The sequence below is a fragment of the Syngnathus acus genome, chromosome 14 (assembly GCF_901709675.1).
Source record: "Syngnathus acus chromosome 14, fSynAcu1.2, whole genome shotgun sequence".
NCBI classification, from domain to species: Eukaryota; Metazoa; Chordata; class Actinopteri; order Syngnathiformes; family Syngnathidae; genus Syngnathus; species Syngnathus acus.
The window spans coordinates 6,776,061-6,793,683 of record NC_051099.1 but is presented as its reverse complement, the minus strand read 5'-3'; the positions used below and the strand labels follow the sequence as shown (position 1 = coordinate 6,793,683).

General features: G+C 41.5%; 2 protein-coding genes across 12 annotated transcripts in view; one reads left to right on the top strand and one right to left on the bottom strand.

Moving 5' to 3' along the window:
• gng8 (guanine nucleotide binding protein (G protein), gamma 8) overlaps positions 1-17,623 on the bottom strand; it is a 757,718-nt gene that overhangs the window by 199,213 nt on the left and 540,882 nt on the right. The gene's annotated exons all lie outside the window — the stretch shown is intronic.
• Positions 1-17,623, top strand: part of LOC119133288 (neurexin-2-like) — a 93,768-nt gene that overhangs the window by 16,062 nt on the left and 60,083 nt on the right. For 4 of the 11 annotated variants that reach the window (XM_037268939.1, XM_037268933.1, XM_037268936.1 and 1 more), the window contains exons 2-6: positions 3,899-4,941; positions 5,491-5,514; positions 11,715-11,744; positions 12,003-12,014; positions 15,766-16,067. In XM_037268939.1, the coding sequence (XP_037124834.1) occupies positions 4,239-4,941; positions 5,491-5,514; positions 11,715-11,744; positions 12,003-12,014; positions 15,766-16,067 (1,071 nt within the window). In that variant the 5' untranslated portion in view covers positions 3,899-4,238. The remainder of the gene's footprint in view (positions 1-3,898; positions 4,942-5,490; positions 5,515-11,714; positions 11,745-12,002; positions 12,015-15,765; positions 16,068-17,623) is intronic. The other 7 variants (XM_037268940.1, XM_037268937.1, XM_037268931.1 and 4 more) reach the window with 5 other exon arrangements.

Sequence of the window (17,623 nt, the reverse complement as noted above, 5' to 3'; positions counted from 1 at the left end):
AATTGTGTGTCGATTGAGAGAAAAAGAATTCTTTTTGTCGTTTGCCAAGTCCCACTGCCATCATCGATGGCCTGCTCATTAGGGTTTGTACTAAACAGTCTTTTTTTTTTTTTTTTCTTCTTCAATTCTATTGATTCGACCAAGTGGTGTTGTTAGATCATCATTGTGTTTGTTGAAATGTTACCAAAAACTCCTACAATTCAAGCCACCTGCTTGGATTCATGCAGTCGATTTTCCCGCAGCTTTGTGCTTCGCTGCTTTAGAACGGCGCTGTGTAATATCTGCATATGCACAATCACTATTGGACCTCTGACCACTTCGCCTGGCCGAAGATCGTCAAGTTCTGCAATCTAAGTGTTGTGTATATTGATTCGATAGGCCCTGGATTACCAAGAGCTCGAGAGCCAAAATGACTAAATTGCCTTATTGCAATATCAGTATGTGCAAAAAAAAAAAAAAAAGCTGAGGGAAGCAGTGTTTGTGTATATGTGTGCGTGTGTGTGTTTTCTCCCCCAGTTATTCTCTTACATTCTAAAAATGTGCATGTTAGATCAATTGAAGTCTCTCGATCAATAATGTTACATGATGTTATATTGCGCTATGGAATTAAGTTAACCCATATGTCTTAAATGATTTAGCAAATTTGTTATGGTAAATTTCCAAGCTGTGTTATTGTGCAATTTTCACTTGTTAGGGTGCTAAATATAGAAAAAGCGATGTCCAAGCATTTGTTTGTCTTTGACAGTGTTTACAAAAAATGAAATTGACAGATTCAGTATCAGCCTAGGGCATACTTCTGCAAATAATAATTGCGTGGGTGTTTTTTGTTGAAATCTCTTGAAATCATCTGCGGCTGTGTAAATGTTGGCGGAATGAAATCTTCAAAGTGCCTCGATGGCTGAAATAACACAGCTTCCCAGCTTCGCTTTGTTTATTTCCCATTTTCTGCTTCGTATGATGGTGTTTTGGGACCACTTTTTTTTTTTTTTAAATATGACAGTCTTCATTAAATCCATCTGCTTTTAAATTAAATTGCTACTTACGTTTGCTGTCAAGCACAAAAGCACAGACGCAAGAGGTATTGGTTTGGTGATGGCTGAATTTGTTTTAATTATTATTAATAATGAAACGAAGTGTACCACATATGATGAAGGAGCTTGTCAATTTTGCAGCAAATTTAGACTAAAATGTGGATGGATCATTTTTGCTCCCATTCTCCACCAGCCAAAACTTGGTAGCTAAGATGAAGACAGACAAATAGAAATTTAGAATTTTTTTTTCTTCTACCTATGTCGTATTTTTGCAGTCCACCGAGTGCCGTTCTGGTTTTATGCTGTTTTGTTTTCTTCCGGAAAAAAAAAAAATCCCACCCAGAAAGGATGTTGGATATTTGTTAGGCAAAAGAGAATAACCCATTTTCACTATTCTCTCTCGTCGTGTAGCACCAATTAAGAAAATATTTACACCTTCTACAACAGAGACAGTCTCTTTCCAGTTGTGAAATACATCTCGCCCTTGTTTATTTTGTATCGTTATAACCTGCTTGAGATCGTCTCGACCCGCATTATGATGCGCACGGTGATGCATCGCTCGGGATGTTTTGCCTCCCCGATGAAGTTATTGTGAAACCCAAAATCTGAGCGCACAAATGTGTTGAAATGAAAAGAAGGTGAAGTGCGACCCGGTAGATGCAACTGGGACAGACTCTCATTTCATACTCCATAAGTGACCTTGGCAAATTGCAATTTATCAGTCAGTTTGTCTGACCTTCCAGGATGCATCTATTCCCATGATGAAGCCATCTCCGCTGAAGGCTTTTCTTCCTGCCTCCAGCAACTTTGATTTGCCTCCTGTGATATGCTTTTTCTTGCAGCGCCGCCAAATGTGAGCAAAGCCAAATGTGGCAGTTCCTCATCGACGGCGCCCCAATAGAGGCGGTCGTAATTCCCCGCTGACTCAAACATATCATATATTTCTCTCTGCGCAGAGATGAAAATGGGCCATCCCTGCAGGAGATGCCTTTACTAATGCGCCCTGTTGAGAGAAAAATCACAGTTTAACATACCACAAAAAAAATATCCCTTACTTAAAATAAATCCTGTTGTTTATGCAAACCGCCAGCCTCGTAAGAAGAGCACATTTTATTTTAGTTTACCAAGTGCATATGATTGAGGCAGGTCAAAAAATTGACAGGGACAATCAGTATCTTTTGAAAGTTTAATAGCTGCAAGAGTAAAAATGGAAGATTTTTTTTTTTTTCATCATTTGTTTCTGTCAGTACATTTATTTTTACTTTGCGGGGACTTTTGATGCATATCACCAAAGTGATATAGACAACGGAATGTCTTTTCTCTCGTCAGTGTTTGCATTAAAATGAGCTGCACCATGCTGCTGTCTTGTCATCTTCTATCCTCCTCAGTCAGCCAGTGATTTATAGCATAGAGTTAGGCTTGTTGATGTGGGATGATGCTCCCTTTGAACCAGACAGTAACTCTCTCTTAGCAAGACAGCCGTGGCCATTTTTGTTGTTTGGGTGTGGCTTCATTGTAGTCTCCATTGATTGTCATCAACTGGTTTCATGATTGTCAGAGAGGACGGACGTTGTGGTCATATAAATATAGTTTTTCTGGTATAAAATGTGAAAATGAAATGGCAAGCTTGTAACAAATTCACACCTGAGAAAACGCCTGCACGCTAGCACAGCTGCCGTTTTAAAATAATTCTTCACGCAAGCACATGCAAAGTGGCGCACTGAAGCTTTAATAGAAAAGGATGTTTTGACTCTTCAGAGTCACAAGCCTCTGTCTCACTGCCTCTCCGACAAATTGACACAACAGAGACGTTAGAGTCGAGCCAGAATTCTTTCACCTATGCATTTCAAACACAACCCGGAGAAGCCATTGCGGCCGGTCAGTTAATGACTAGATGTGTGACGAGGGTGTTAAATTTGACTCACTGGTCGCAGCTTCTCGCTATCCCCTAACGCAAATATGTGTTGACGCGTCGGAAGGCACCGAATTTGCAAATTCATTTTCCTGCAATGGTGCCTTACACACAGGATAGCAAAACTTGGTTGGCACTACAAAAGGGGGATTAAACAACTAACAAGCTATGACTCTCAAAAAGTAAAAAAAAAAGGGATAATTTAAATTCAATTTTCATCAGCCTGTGTGTGACCATTTGTTTGTTGGCATGCCACTTCCTAGCCACAGTCTTTGACATATCAATTTGAATTTCATGAATGATTTAGACTGGAAAAACAATCACTTATAATTAGCAAACTCACCCACATTTAAATGAAATTTTCTTGCTTGGTTGGTTAGAAACTGTTATGTCAAACGGCGGAGATGTGATGCGGATGGAAATTGGCAGAATTTCTAATGCATTGTAGAGAATGATACCAAATGTGTTTCGAAGCTTATGCCGCTCATCGGATCAGGTTGTTGTGCTTGGATGTGTATGATCCTATTACATTGAAATGCTACATCTGCGTGAATGGTTATTTTAGCTGTCCTCCAGCTTAGCGCTTCATTTACTAATTTCCTTTGTGGCAAGTCTTTAAGTCTGAGTAATATCTGAATGAGGGACGACATTTCATTAATCAAAGCAAAAGTTTTTTAGGCCAGCTGGCTTTAAGAAATCATCGATCATATTTTTATGTTCTCTCGGCACATAAGTGAGTAAAATATATCGCATTTATTTATTTATTTCAGATTTTGCAGTGCACTTACGCTGGCCAGACATTGCACATGATTAACCAATGACCAAATTAACATAATCAATCGATGAATACACGATGCCCATCGAATGCAAACGATTGATCTCAAAGTGATTGTTTTACGATTTGCAGCCATTCTGATGAATGATTTCATTTTTCTCTTTTTGTCCTTTGTCCTAGGATGTTGTGTGGCTGAGAAGGCTGACCGCGCCGCCTAGGCTCTGTGCCGAGTTGCCACATGGAGAATTGACCGGAGCCGTGCTGGATGGAGGCCAAGACACTGGATGGCGAAGACGAGGAAGCTCACAGTCTTGTGGCTCACTTGTGATGTTTGTTTTCTTTCTGGCATGTGTGGAACGATGGCAAAAAGAATCCGGATAGATAGTCAAGGTTAAAGCAACACTGCATGCATAAACTGCCTTCTTGTTTTGGGGAGATTGTCAAACTTCAGTAGACACTAAGCTTTTCTTCTTATTATTGTGGTGGACACATATGCATTAGCTTGTAGACGCTAAGCATCATGGCCAGGTGTCACAACAAAGCCCCCTGGTTATTGTTTTTAGTTCATTTGGTGCTAACAGGAAGAGCTTTGGAATACGAGGGCATTCCGGGTCAGTGGACACGCTACGGACAATGGGACGCCAAGAGCACTGCGGAACTCAGCTTCATCCTGAAGACAAACATCAGCAAAGCTCTGGTTCTCTACCTGGACGACGGCGGCGACTGTGACTTCCTGGAGCTGCTCATATCTGACGGGAGACTGCAGCTGCGCTTCGCCATCCACTGCGCCGAGCCGGCCTCCCTGCACACGGAGACGCGTGTCGACGACCTGCGCTGGCACCGGGTTCTCCTCTGGCGGAACTACCGAGAGACCAAGCTGCTGGTGGACAATGAAGAGAAGGCAGCCCAAGTCAAGTCCAAAAGGAAAGAGATGGTGGTGGCCAGTGACCTCTACGTGGGCGGGATCTCGCCCGACGTGCGCCTCTCCGCCCTGACCTCCAGCACCGTCAAGTACGAGCCGCCGTTCCAAGGCCTGATCGCCAATCTGAAAGTGGGGGAAGCTCTGCCCGTGCTCTTGGACGGCCAATCGGTGCACAGCGACATGGACTACATCTGTGATGTGCACTCGCCCTGCAATAACGGAGGCGTGTGCTCCGTCAGTCAGGGGGAGGTACTTTGCGACTGCATCAACACCAGCTACGTGGGAAGCTACTGTCACGAAGGTGAGTCAATTCACACGTTTATTTTCACAGCAATAACACCATTTTCAACAAAAGCACACCGGAGATGATTGAAGTCAAATATATGAGAGCGGTTGGAGTGCCGTCGACAGGTTTCTGCAGAATAACTTGCTAATGTGACAGCAATTGGAAATCATTTGTTTACCCTGGAAAAAACACAAAGCATCTGCAAAGAGGACTATTTGAAAGCACATCTTTGAATTCTACAACAAAAAATGTGCAAAAAGAAGTCAAGTCAATATTTGTATTTCATACATTCAGCCCCAAATAAAAAAAATAGTAAAACAAAACAAAAGAGCATCAATTGGGAATTGAATTGGTGATGATGAGGTTGTTTAAATGACGTACCCTTTTTTTTTCCTTTCATCAAAATTGGATCCTTGTTTTAATGCATTCAAATGTAAATGATTTTTTCTAAAGAATACAAATCCCTGAACCATTTTTTTTAAAAATTTGATTATTTCTACTTCTTCTGTATTTCCTCTCTTGGCGCCGACAAAATCAATATGTCTATTTTTCTTCCTTTTACAGCAGGTGTCCAGAAAGAAGTAGAAGGTAAGCCTTTTTATTTACTACTACTTAGCGTAATGGTAACCATGTGTCGTCTTTGCAAAGGCTTTTAGTGCAGCCTTGGTGTGTTTGCTGTAATCAGGTTGTTATTGTCAGTTTGGACTGCAGTTCTGACATCCGACGCATTAGGCTGTATTTTTGTACGTTTAGTGAGAAGTTCTTCATGCACCCGTTGCATATGTAATCAGAACAGTCAAGGTGAATTGTTAGGTCCGTGGATGATGTGGGCGTGACAACAACACGCGGATGCTTTGCATACTGCGCCACAGAAAAACACATTTTGCCCTCTCGTCTGCGTCACACCTTTTGCCGACTATTTGTTTGCTAGACTTAAATGATATTTAACATCGCAGCTTAACAAACATGACTGCAGAAATCCACTGACTGATTTCTGGGGACATTCATCAATTTGTTCTGTTATTTTGCACAGTGAGACGTTGAGTTTTTACAAAAACTGTGTCATTACCGACTCATTATTAACTTTTAAACAGTGCAAGCAAACGGGCCTGTTTTCCAAATATGATGAACAAACGGAATGTTACCATCAAGCTTTGGAGAAGATTTATTTGGTGGCTGGTGAGGCTTATACATCACGTCAGCAAAGTGGCCATCGTGGTGAAGTGGCGGCCAACAGACTCTGGGGAGGCGCACTGAACCGCGGCACGTTATCAATCACTCTTATGCAGCAAACGATGCACACCTGCTCGCCAAAATCCATGAATACGCTTGAATATCTTCCTGTATGGTGCGTTCAAATAAATGCAACTAGTATCGAATAACGTCGATGATGAAACACAATAGAGGATTGTCATAAGCTTGTGAGTGCGAGCGTGCATATCGCAGCCTTTACAAATAAGCTATAATCGCCACATACTGGCACAAAGGTGGTGTGTGTCTGCTCTTGCAGTAAAAATGCAGCCATTATTAGATGACATACTGCAAAGAGAGCGCGTCAGAATGCTTATTGGATTAAAGCTTGACATGGAGACAATCCCCCTGCGCAGAAAGCATGAAAACAACACTGACAACAAAATAGCACTCAGCCCAAGATTTGTTTTTGCCCCCGTGCAACCTCGTGTGCGATGCGGCAGCAAGTCTGTTGTTCTTCCACCAACCCCCCCCCCCCCCTTCCCTTCCCTCACCGTAGACAGCAAAGATGGCCGCCCAGATGCTTTATTCGATCTTCACTGCGGGTTTGAAGTGCGCTGGGAATAATCCCCATTTGCCAGCGGAAACGCTTAGGGGGAACGAAAACAGTTTGGCACAGCAGGTGGCTCTTGCCAGTTCGCAGTCATCGACAGAATGTGGGATCCCGTTGATCTGTGTGGACAAAGGCCACGCCGGGGCACGCTCTGATGCCAAAAGCATCCTCTGATGTTTTGAGAGCGGAAAAGCAGGTCTGCGAACGAGAGATAAGCGCCGCCACCTCACGTCGCACGAGCCGACTGTAGAGGATTCTCTCAAACGACAACCGTGCACGAACACACAAAGTCCGACTGCAAACGCATTGTCGTTGTTTTGTCCGCGTGCTTGATGTTTGGCCGCTTTGTTTACTTTCAGAATTGGATGCACAAGCGCACAGTAATTGGACTGTAGGAACTATAGCGAATGACAAAGCATGCAGAGGCAGACTTAGAAAAGGGACGCAGCTGCTGTTAGTCGGCTCGCATCTTCCAGTAGCGATGACCTTGGTCTAATCCCTCATTAGAACACAAGACTTTTTATGGAAAACAAATTTGGCTAATCCGAAAGCAGTGGCTCTTTCTTCCAAGTTAGTCACTAATTATGTCTCAACAAAATGTTGTTGTCAGGATCCGATTGGATAGTTTTGAACATTTCCAGCAAATCTTAAAGAATGGAAACCAAACCAAGCGACATTGCCAAAATTCTCACAGTGCCTTAAATAGAACAACTTATATATCACAAGTGTCAAACTCAAGGCCCGGGGGCCAGATACGGCCCGCCACATCATTTTATGTGGCCCGCAAAGACAAATTGTGCATCAAATTCGTGTCATTACTAGAATTGCAAATTGTCTTCACTTTTAATAATATCTTTTTTTTTAATATTTGACCAGTTTTTACTCATCTGATTTGAAAACGAGTTATTTGTCAGTTTGTTTTGTAGCTTTTACTGTATATAATATGAGGTGCTCATATATTTATTTGGGTTGACAGTCATAATGGCCCTCCGAAAGAAGCTATGACTACAATGCGGCCCGCGAAAAAAATAAGTTTGACACCCCTGCTATATATTTTCATTAGGGCCTAAGCCATTCATTGGCTGATTCAAACATCAGCCGAAATCATCGTCTAAATGGCCGATATTTTCCGATTATTATTATTTTTCCGATTATTATTATTACTTACAACAGTTGTATGCAAGTGACACTTGCCAATGTTTTGGCTCTTTTATGTAAGACTTCATGTCAGACTTCCTCAGACTTTACCAGTTTGCTGCAAGCTAAATCAAACAGCTTAAAATGCCAACGTCTAAATCACAGTGGCTTCCATTGCCTGCTGTTTTAGTTTCCTTTCCACGTTTAAAAATAGCAAACTAAATAGTACAGGAAGAGAGGCAAAGGCGGTTTATGTTCATATATGCTCCTGGGACTCTATCTCTGCATTGCCACGCTGAGATTTGGCTGCAAGGCTCAGGGAAGTAGGATAAGAATATTTCAATGTGGTGACTGCCTCCATGTGAAATTTGACTGGGGCAGGGACGACAGATCTCATCCACATTTCTTACTATAGTTGCCCAAAATTAACCCGCTTGGTCCCGGGTATCACATTTTGCTTGTGATGCTTCGACCTTCATGGCTCACCTACTTTGCTGTGTGTTGTCCTGACATGCAAGGGGAATAAATTGTGCTGCAGATGTCACCAGGTAGTAGATAAAAAACATTGAGGGCATTCATTGTGTGTATTTCTGCCATGTTATAAAATAAGAGCAGAAAATGGGGAAATTCATATACTAAGCAAATCATGCCTAGCTCTATTTTTATCATCTTTGTCTAATTCTATTGACATAATCGGGCAGCGCGGTGGAGTAGAGGTTAGTACGTCTGCACCACAATTCTCTTGTCAAATATTCTGTATAACAACAGCAATATGCTTTTTCCAAGTAAATCCCGTTTTGCGCAAAATCCTACTCGAGCAGACTCCAGAAAGGTTGGTCGCCTTGCAGTCGTGATATATCTCTGCTCCCTCGTTGAAAGATGTTTTGCAGCTTGCTGCTGCCGCTGCTGCTGGGTGTGTCTATGTCTCTGCTTTGCCAACGGTTGTGATGAGTGAGCGCTAAAGCAAACACACACACACATATAACCCCCCAGCCCCAATCCGGTATAGCTGAAGGATGACAGACACCTTAAGGTGGTGATGTTTCTTGCTTTCCTGTCCAGTTCAATCTCAAACACAACTGGTGAGAATGAGATGGCCTGAGGGGTGAGCAGAGGAGGAAGAGGTGCTCGCGTTTGTACTGTATGTCGAGACCGACATATTGGTGTGTTGTCCACGAACCAAACCCCCGCTGGGAGTGCATATAGCTGCGCTTTTTGTTTACAGGCTTGTTCAAGCAAAATATCATCAGGTGTGTGTGTGTGTGTGTGTGTGTGTGTGTGTGTGTGTAGTGCATACCGGCTCCCTTGGGTGATGATGTTCAGCATACTCTGACCTGCATCTTCCCTAGTAGTAAATAAAATGGACCTTTAGCCATTTTTTTCCAAAGTGGTACATTTTCCTTCAGTTTGCCTGCCACACAGGGTAAAATTAACACTGATCATGAGTAGGTGGGATGGCGATAATTACGTAAATTAACAACAGCGTAGGTATTTCCATTAGCGCCGGACAGTGTGAAAAACTGTTATGTAGTGAATAAATTAATTTGGTACTCTTTACAACTGATATATCTATCTGTTAAGGTACAGAACCACTTCTAACTCAAGTGTCTTACAGATAATGCCAAATATGACTAAGCTATAAAACTGACCCAAATCCATTTAAGTTCTGCAATACCCAATTTGGTACGCTCTTGAAAGCATAGAAAAGAGACACATTGCTTTAAGCTTCCAACACGAAGTCAACCCTTTGAGGTACCATATTAGTCTCGGTAGAAATGTGATGTGGTATGGGGTACCATTCAAAGCAAAAAGAAAAGAAGAAAAAAAAAAGCTCATATATAAAACTGAATCAAATCTTTTTAGATACCGTAATAATGCATTTAGCAGAGAAAGTGTGCAAAAAAGTGGTACAGCAAAGATTGATTATTTGGTTTGCCACTTGTTACACAATAGATTACTATTATTCTGTTTGATGCTCAAATGAAAGCGTGTCCATTGTCACTGTTGAAGCCCAAGTTACATAAATTACTATCTTGGAGATCTTGATAATTGATTTAATATGCCAAGTGGCAGAGCTAGATTTTCTTGTTTCTCTTTACAAAGCTCAAAAATTCTTCAGAAATTGCAGATAAACCATTATATGTTGTCTACAGAGAATTGTGGAAAATTTGGACTTGACTTGGTACCTCCATGTATTTTTCAGGAGGACCCAGTGCCCCCCGTGGCCCCCTGCTAGCACCGCCGGTGCTTGCAAGAAGAAACAACAAGCACACAAAGCACCCTCGATCGAATACCTTAAGTCAGGGGTGTCAAACTAATTTTTTTCGCGGGCCGCATTGTAGTCATAGCTTCTTTCAGAGGGTCATTATGATTGTCAACCCAAATGTATGAGCACCTCATATTATATACAGTAAAAGCTACAAAACAAACTGACAAATAACTCGTTTTCAAATCAGATGAGTAAAAACTGGTCAAATATTTTTTAAAAAAAGATATGATTAAAAGTGAAGACAATTTGCAATTCCAGTAATGACACACGAATTTGCACAATTTGTCTTCGCGGGCCACATAAAATGATATGGCGGGCCGTATCTGGCCCCCGGCTCTTGAGTTTGACACTTGTGCCTTAAGTAATTATTGTCTGAAAAATATTGATGACCTCCAATTGTATCTTTATCTATCTGTGCCAGCGACGTATAGTGACAGGCAGAACAATTGCTTCCATTTGATGTCAGAAGGCACAATAAACCTTTTTATGCACCTGTTGGCAATCATACAACTGAATAAGCCATGGCTTCCCGTGAGTGCATCAGCTTTGTGTGCAATTAAACAGGTTCCGATTTCCCGCTGAGTTAGCCCATTTGTGAGTCAATTGAGACAACATCATCATTATTTCACTATTCATATCTTTTGTGACATTTCCGGCATTTAAAATGGATTCCTTGGCTCGGTAAAGGTTGGGAAACACCGCGCTTAACAAAAGGATGCTACGGCTCTCGACTTATGACAATGCAAATGGCGTCCGGTATTGAAAAACGTGATTGTTGATGCCAGTGGGTCTTAGGAGTGACAAAGCAAGCTTCCAAGAGTGCCGATGCAATGAGCGGGAGCTGTTTGTGTGTTGACTGGCTCAGTGGGGCTCATGTGCTCCGCAGAAGTGTTGTGTTTTATCACCCCCGTCTCCTTTTTGGCACAAAAGTTTGCCACATATACTCCCTGCCAGGCTGCATATTGATCAGCGTGTGTATGTGTGCGTGTGCGCTCAGGAAATAGATGTAGGAATGAACAACTTGGCGCCTGCTGCTCCTTTCTGCTTTTTTTTTTTGCTTTTTTTCTTGAGCTGATGATCGGGGTGTGATGTCATTGTATGAGGGATATTGACTTGCTGGTTTGTACTAAAACCTATAAACGCATAAGAGCGCTTGGCATCATGTATGATTCTGACCTCGTCACTCAGATGCGATGTCAGCGATGGAGCTTGGCTGAGCATTTCGAAATCACAAAATATTCATGTCTAGCCTGGTAATTGGTACATCTCAAACACTGTCTTAACATACGATGTGTTCCATTTTGGAAAAAAAAAGCATCTTTGAGAGCAACTACGCCGATGGTTGCGCCTATCGAGATGTTTTTTTTTTCTTTCCTCCCCCCCTCCTCTCTTCGAGATGTCTGTCTCTTTTTTGATTTGATTCCCTTCCCCTCTCACCTTTTGAACTCTGACATCCGTGCCTATCCCAGGATGTCTGTCACAAACTGCAGTCCAACATTGTGACAATGCTTTTTTGTTTTCCCGATCCTTTTTATGAACTTCCTGTTTTCGTATCCTTTTTCTGTTCTTTCCCTCAAGGTCTGGCGCACCTGATGTTAAACCGCCAAGGTATGGGGTCTATTGGTTTGCTTTTCCCTCCTAGCAACCTCATCACAACATCCCCCCCCCACCCCGTAGATACCATTTCAATTAACTGTGCTGCACTAATATCTCCTCTCCTCTTTTTTTTTCCTCCATATGTCCCTATACTTGCTCATATTTGCTCCCTTTTCATGTTATGCTCACGACTCACTCACTTCTTGTCCATCAAAACCTTTATCCTGACTACTGACCGCACTACTGGAACATCAACTTTGACCGCCGCAGTCTTAAGCCAAGGTAATGCACCGACGCTCATGGCGTCCCCTTCGATTTGCTGAAGGTATTTTCAAAGACAAAAAAGTGTCTCGGGTCAGAAGAACTCACTGACTCTCTTCCTGGGAAGTTAATGAGAAGAATACATGAATATATTAAGACAATCATTTACTGTTTTCACATAATTTGCTATTCAAATACAGTAATGAGCTTAAATGGTGTGTCTTTGGATCATAGCTGGGTTATTCTATTTCACATGAGGTAATTGTACAAATATGTTGAATAGGAAGGTGCAAACAGATATTCAAATACATTTCTAATCATTTTGGCCTGCACTTTAAATCGGAATAAGAAATAAGACAACTTACTTCATGTGCATTCAGACTCAATAGAACCTCTGACCTATTTATATATGCTTTTGTGGGGTTTTCTTCCCCGACAGTGTATGTAGGGATTCTCATGAGTCGTTACCCGCGTCTCCATGGCAATCGCTTTTTCGCGAAACACAGAGACCTGACTTTGATGACCTACTCGAGCAATAACATACACAGACCCTTGATTTTTCTCGTTTGCAAAATGTCACTGCAGATAAAACTGGCAAACTTGAAAAATTCTACAGCTTCTCTTTCTTCTGGTTCGTCAATTGCAGCGCACTTTATTAGTAGTCTTTCTTTTAACATACGCGACTTTTAAAATCATATACAGTGTCTAAACTATGAAATATGCAACCGATAATACAGTGTGGGTTCTAAGAAAAAAAAAAAGATTGATATGATTGGACGCGTGTAACGTTTTATGTCTTCTGTGAATTATTTCTGTATCTATGAATCACCAATGAATAGTCTGGAATTATCCAGCCGGATGATCTCTTGTGCATTTTCTAGGGTAAAAATATGATTGCATAAACATCTTGTCCAAGGCAGTTACAGTAGATGAGAGAGAGTTTTTTTTTTCCAACCCTTTACAAAATATTCTCTTTAGTCCATTGATGACTTGTTATTCTGCAGTAATTCCCTCTTTGTCACACTTCCTACATCATGGATAGCATTATAGGATCAGAAGGTGATGTTTACTTTAAGATCATGCTACGCTTAATACCACCGATACAACATGATCACCTGCTAATAGCATTTCAGTATCAAATATTTCCCGAGTCATACAATGAGTCCAGGGTTCTAAAGGTCAACCATACTGCGATTTGTCCTGAAATGAAGCCTGAAAGTAATTGCTCCATTTCATGCATCAATAAGAAGACATTGTGGAGATAATCACCCCCTAGGCAATACTAGCACGCTTTTCAATTTGTAGCAAAGCACTGTACATCTAACTGCTCTGAGACGGAAAAGTTTGACCACGGTGTTAAGTCTGATATCAAAAAATGTTTTCTTTTTTAACATTGGCAGTTGTCAAGCTGCTAGCCTGAGGCTTATGCGCATGTTTTTTAGTTTGAGCTGCTTTGTTTTTTATTTGGCACTAAATTAGCGCAAATCAAATAAACAATGTAGTCGCTCCCCCGTGGGTTTATTCGCCCAGTCTAGAAATGAATTCAGACGGTGCTTATTTTTTATGCTTAGATGCTTTTGAATTCACAAACATTTGAATACTATGCACACACAGCCTACTTGCTTATGCATTACCCAATGGACTCAGTGGTCACGAGTTGCCCATATGTCGATGCCACCTGACTTAGGTTGACAAACTGACAGCCCCCCCAATAATTAATTAATGAATTGAATTAGTAAATTGTGACATCTTGTCATAATAGCCAATCCTCATAGTATCATTTTGTGTGGCTGCGTGGTGGCAGGTGGGCCCTTAAGACGATTTTGCTCGTGATGATGCCCGCCTGATGGTATCGCCTTCTTTCTCGTCTGTGTTTAATGTACTTCATGCCGTGACGATTGTTATTACTGTACTAATTTAAACTAGCTACTAATGTACAGTTTATGAGCATAGGGACAACATTTGTCATTTTAAAGACTCAAAAGGAGCTCAGTGCACTTCACCTGTTTAGTCAGAAGGGGCACATTGCTTTTCTACCAACCACAAGTACAATCGACCTTGGGAACTTGAATACTAAAAAAATAAATAAATTCATATCATTGAAGTGATTTTATCTTATTATATATATTATTACATTATATCTTGACACCTGGCACATGAAGGAGTCAGGCTGAGTTATCGTCGATGTTTTTGATTGTTTTGATTTATGATTTGAATACATATTGGTTTATTTGCTACATTGTATTTATTCATTTATTTTGTATACCCGTTGGTAGATTTGGATGACTGAAATCTCATTGACAGAAAAATGTTTCCCCACCCTTGAGTTAGAGAGAACCCATTCGCACCTCTGTAGTGTCAGGAGATTGCCTGATGTTGTTTGTCAGACAGAGAGAAAGGGATATGAGAAGAGCCGCATAGAGCTTGCCATTCATGTTAGTATATTGTGCTGAGCTTCATTTTCGTCGGCAGTCCTCCACAATGCTCTAATAGCTGCCGCCAAGGTAAACGGTGATGGATTTGCCCACGGTGGCAGCAGTTACAAGGTGCTGAATTGCCCCATCAGCATCAGCCGTTTGACTGCAGCCTTGAGCAGCCTTTGCTTCTGAGTTAGTGCCAAAATCTGAGTGGTGTCAGGGCAAACACAGCAGTTACTAGCCTCCTCGGTGCCTCGTCAATACTTTAGCTGCAAACAATGAAGCAAATCCCAAACAAGAAGGATCTTACCCACAAATATCTTTATCTATTGAGCTATTGATCTTGCTTGCTAGATAACTGTCTGATATGGCTAATAAAGTAGCTGAACACAACGCAGGCAGTCAATTTTCTTTTTTTTGGGGGGGGGAGCAGTCAATTTGACTTGGTCTTCAATTTGGAAAAATCCTTCCCCGGCTAACTAAATCAAAAGAAACGCTCTGCCCCGAGACTAGTCGCATCAATGCACAACATCGTAAACAAGTTGACAGGACACAAAGGAAATTTTTCCAATAACATCTTAATAATCATTATAAGATGTTTACTAAGACATCATAATTATATGTTTGACTCTGTATGAAATAAAAATTACATTTTGGATCTGATGGCCCATTGCTATTTGTATGTGTATTGCGGGCCTAGTACTTATTATGAAGTCTGCCAAGACTCATTTTCTCTGAATCTTAATTTGTCAGCACACCAAATTATACACGCATAATTATATGCCATCTGTGTATCTATTTTTCCTATATAAGTTTTGATTCATTTTGACACTAAAAGTTGGTTGTTATCTTATGTTCTTATATGGAGTTTTACAAAATGTCAGAAGTGAAAAATGTCTCTGCTCCTTCGACTTTATTTCAAAGTGGAAGTTTGGTTAGACTTACACGCCCGTATTGACATTTCAAAAATGTCACCGATGAATAAAGGCAGAGGCGTAATTATCTCTTCTTATTATTGTCAACAAATTGTATGGGGGGGGGGAATATATATATTTTTTTGCCTGCCTTGTCTTGTCCATAGCGCTCACTACTACAACACATTTCTCACAGTGGCACATAAATCTTTCAACGTAACCTTGGGGGTTCTTTTTTTAGTTATAGCATTGCAATGGTGTTCTGAGAATGCTAGAATGATATTAAATTCTGGCTGCAAACACCATACTTGTTTGCAGGTTTGATTTATCATTGTGCTCTTTATACACTGTGACGTTCTGACTCTGCGGAAGCTGAGCAGATTTAGCGTGGGCTCCATGACTGCAAGATTTCTTGACATGTTTTTATTCTTCCGTTCTTAGGCCAGGGGGAGTCCATGGCCACCTTTAAAGGCAACGAGTACTTCAGCTACAACCTATCTCAGACGCCCATTCAGAGCAGCTTGGATGAGATCACATTGTCCTTCCGTACGTTGCAAAGGAACGGCCTACTGCTTCACACGGGGAAGTCTGGAGATTATGTCAACCTGTCCCTGAGGGATGGAGCTCTGTGGTTGGTCATCAACTTGGGCTCCGGTGCCTTCGAGGCCCTGGTGGAACCAACCAGCGGAAAGTTCAATGACGACATCTGGCATGATGTTCGAGTCACACGCAACCTGCGCCAGGTGGGTACGACTTCACCTTTGTGTCAATTGAAATCTGCTTTTTACCTGAGATAGGATCTCGCTCTCATGAAATTGTATAAAAAAAATGCCTGATTAAAAGGGACTGGGCAACATGTGAGCCATAAATTGCCCACTCTTGGTATTGACACATGGGCCTGGGACAAAGAAACATCTCTCGTGTATGGCGCCTTGTTGCTAGGCAACATTTCATGTAGTGAAATCATTTGAACCCTTAAGGCCAACGGGAAAAATACGATATGCTAGTCACACCGACATTCAGGTCAATCATGCACACTTAATTTGGGTCTGTAACACTTGAGTCGCATTCTTAAGAGATCCAGGTAATTTCCCTACCTTCAGGAAATCTTTTAAGGTAATACAGTTCTCCATCAGTGAAGACTGGAGCAAACAAGTGCTGGCTCTAATGAATGTTAAATATGTGTGCTCTGCAGGAGTCCCGCTCCCCGTGTTCCCATGCTTGGGTCGAGATTACCGGCTCCTACTAGGTCGTTGCCCTCTCCCGTGAAACAGATTGCTTTGGTTGAAATAATCACCATCTTGTTTTTTATGCACCGGAAGATTTTTTTTACATCCCTATTTGTAAACACGACAATATCCATCATATTCACTTGCAGTTTCTCATAACCTATGTTACCTTTAGAAAAATATTCATCGCACATGCTAACACCCACTCTCGAAATGAATTTTTGTCTCTGTGGTGGATGATGCAACATTGCAGCAGTTTCAGAGAGGTCATGCAAGCAACAGCAGGACTTGTATAATGAATGCCGGCAATGCATGCCAAGTACAAGTCAGCCCTAAGGTTTCATATTCATTTGTGCTGTCCAGAGGACAAGGCACAATGTTGAATCCTCTAATTGCCAGGATGTTTTTTTTTTTTTTGTTTACAGTAGATAGGACCCAATTTTTTACTTTTGAACTGGTCAGTCTATTCTATATCCTACACCATCCGCCCCCCCCCCCCCCCCCGCCTCGGTAGGCAATCACATTTAACACAGAACCTAAAAAACTATTCATTTGTGTCCCCTCCCACAACGGCGCAAACTCCCCTTTCTCCTTGCGCCTGTCAATGCAAATTCCAAATCCAAGGAAACTCTACCCATGCATACGATTTGACTGCGCTTTGCGCTAGACTTACGCTGGGCATGGAAATAGGGCCCATCAAGTCGAAATTGTTTGACTAGTATGTGTGCGCTACATGCTGTGCTCAAGCATGTTTGGAGAGGTAGGCTATGTTTTAGTCATGCATGTTTTCTCCAATCATGCATGTATAATCAATGCAATCATTCCTCCCACCAGTTGTTGATTATGATAAAAGCCGGAGGGTGGGTCAAAATAATTGAATTTTAAAAAGTAAGTTGTGATCAGTGTGTTGTATCTCTACCATGATTAATTTACATGAAAGCGATCCATACTTAAAAATACTGCATTGTACTGGTACCGAGATTCAAAGTAGCAATACGATCAATCAACATGGCAACCAGCGACGGGAAAAATCAAATATCTCCATGTGCCCTTCCACTTCAATGCCTCAA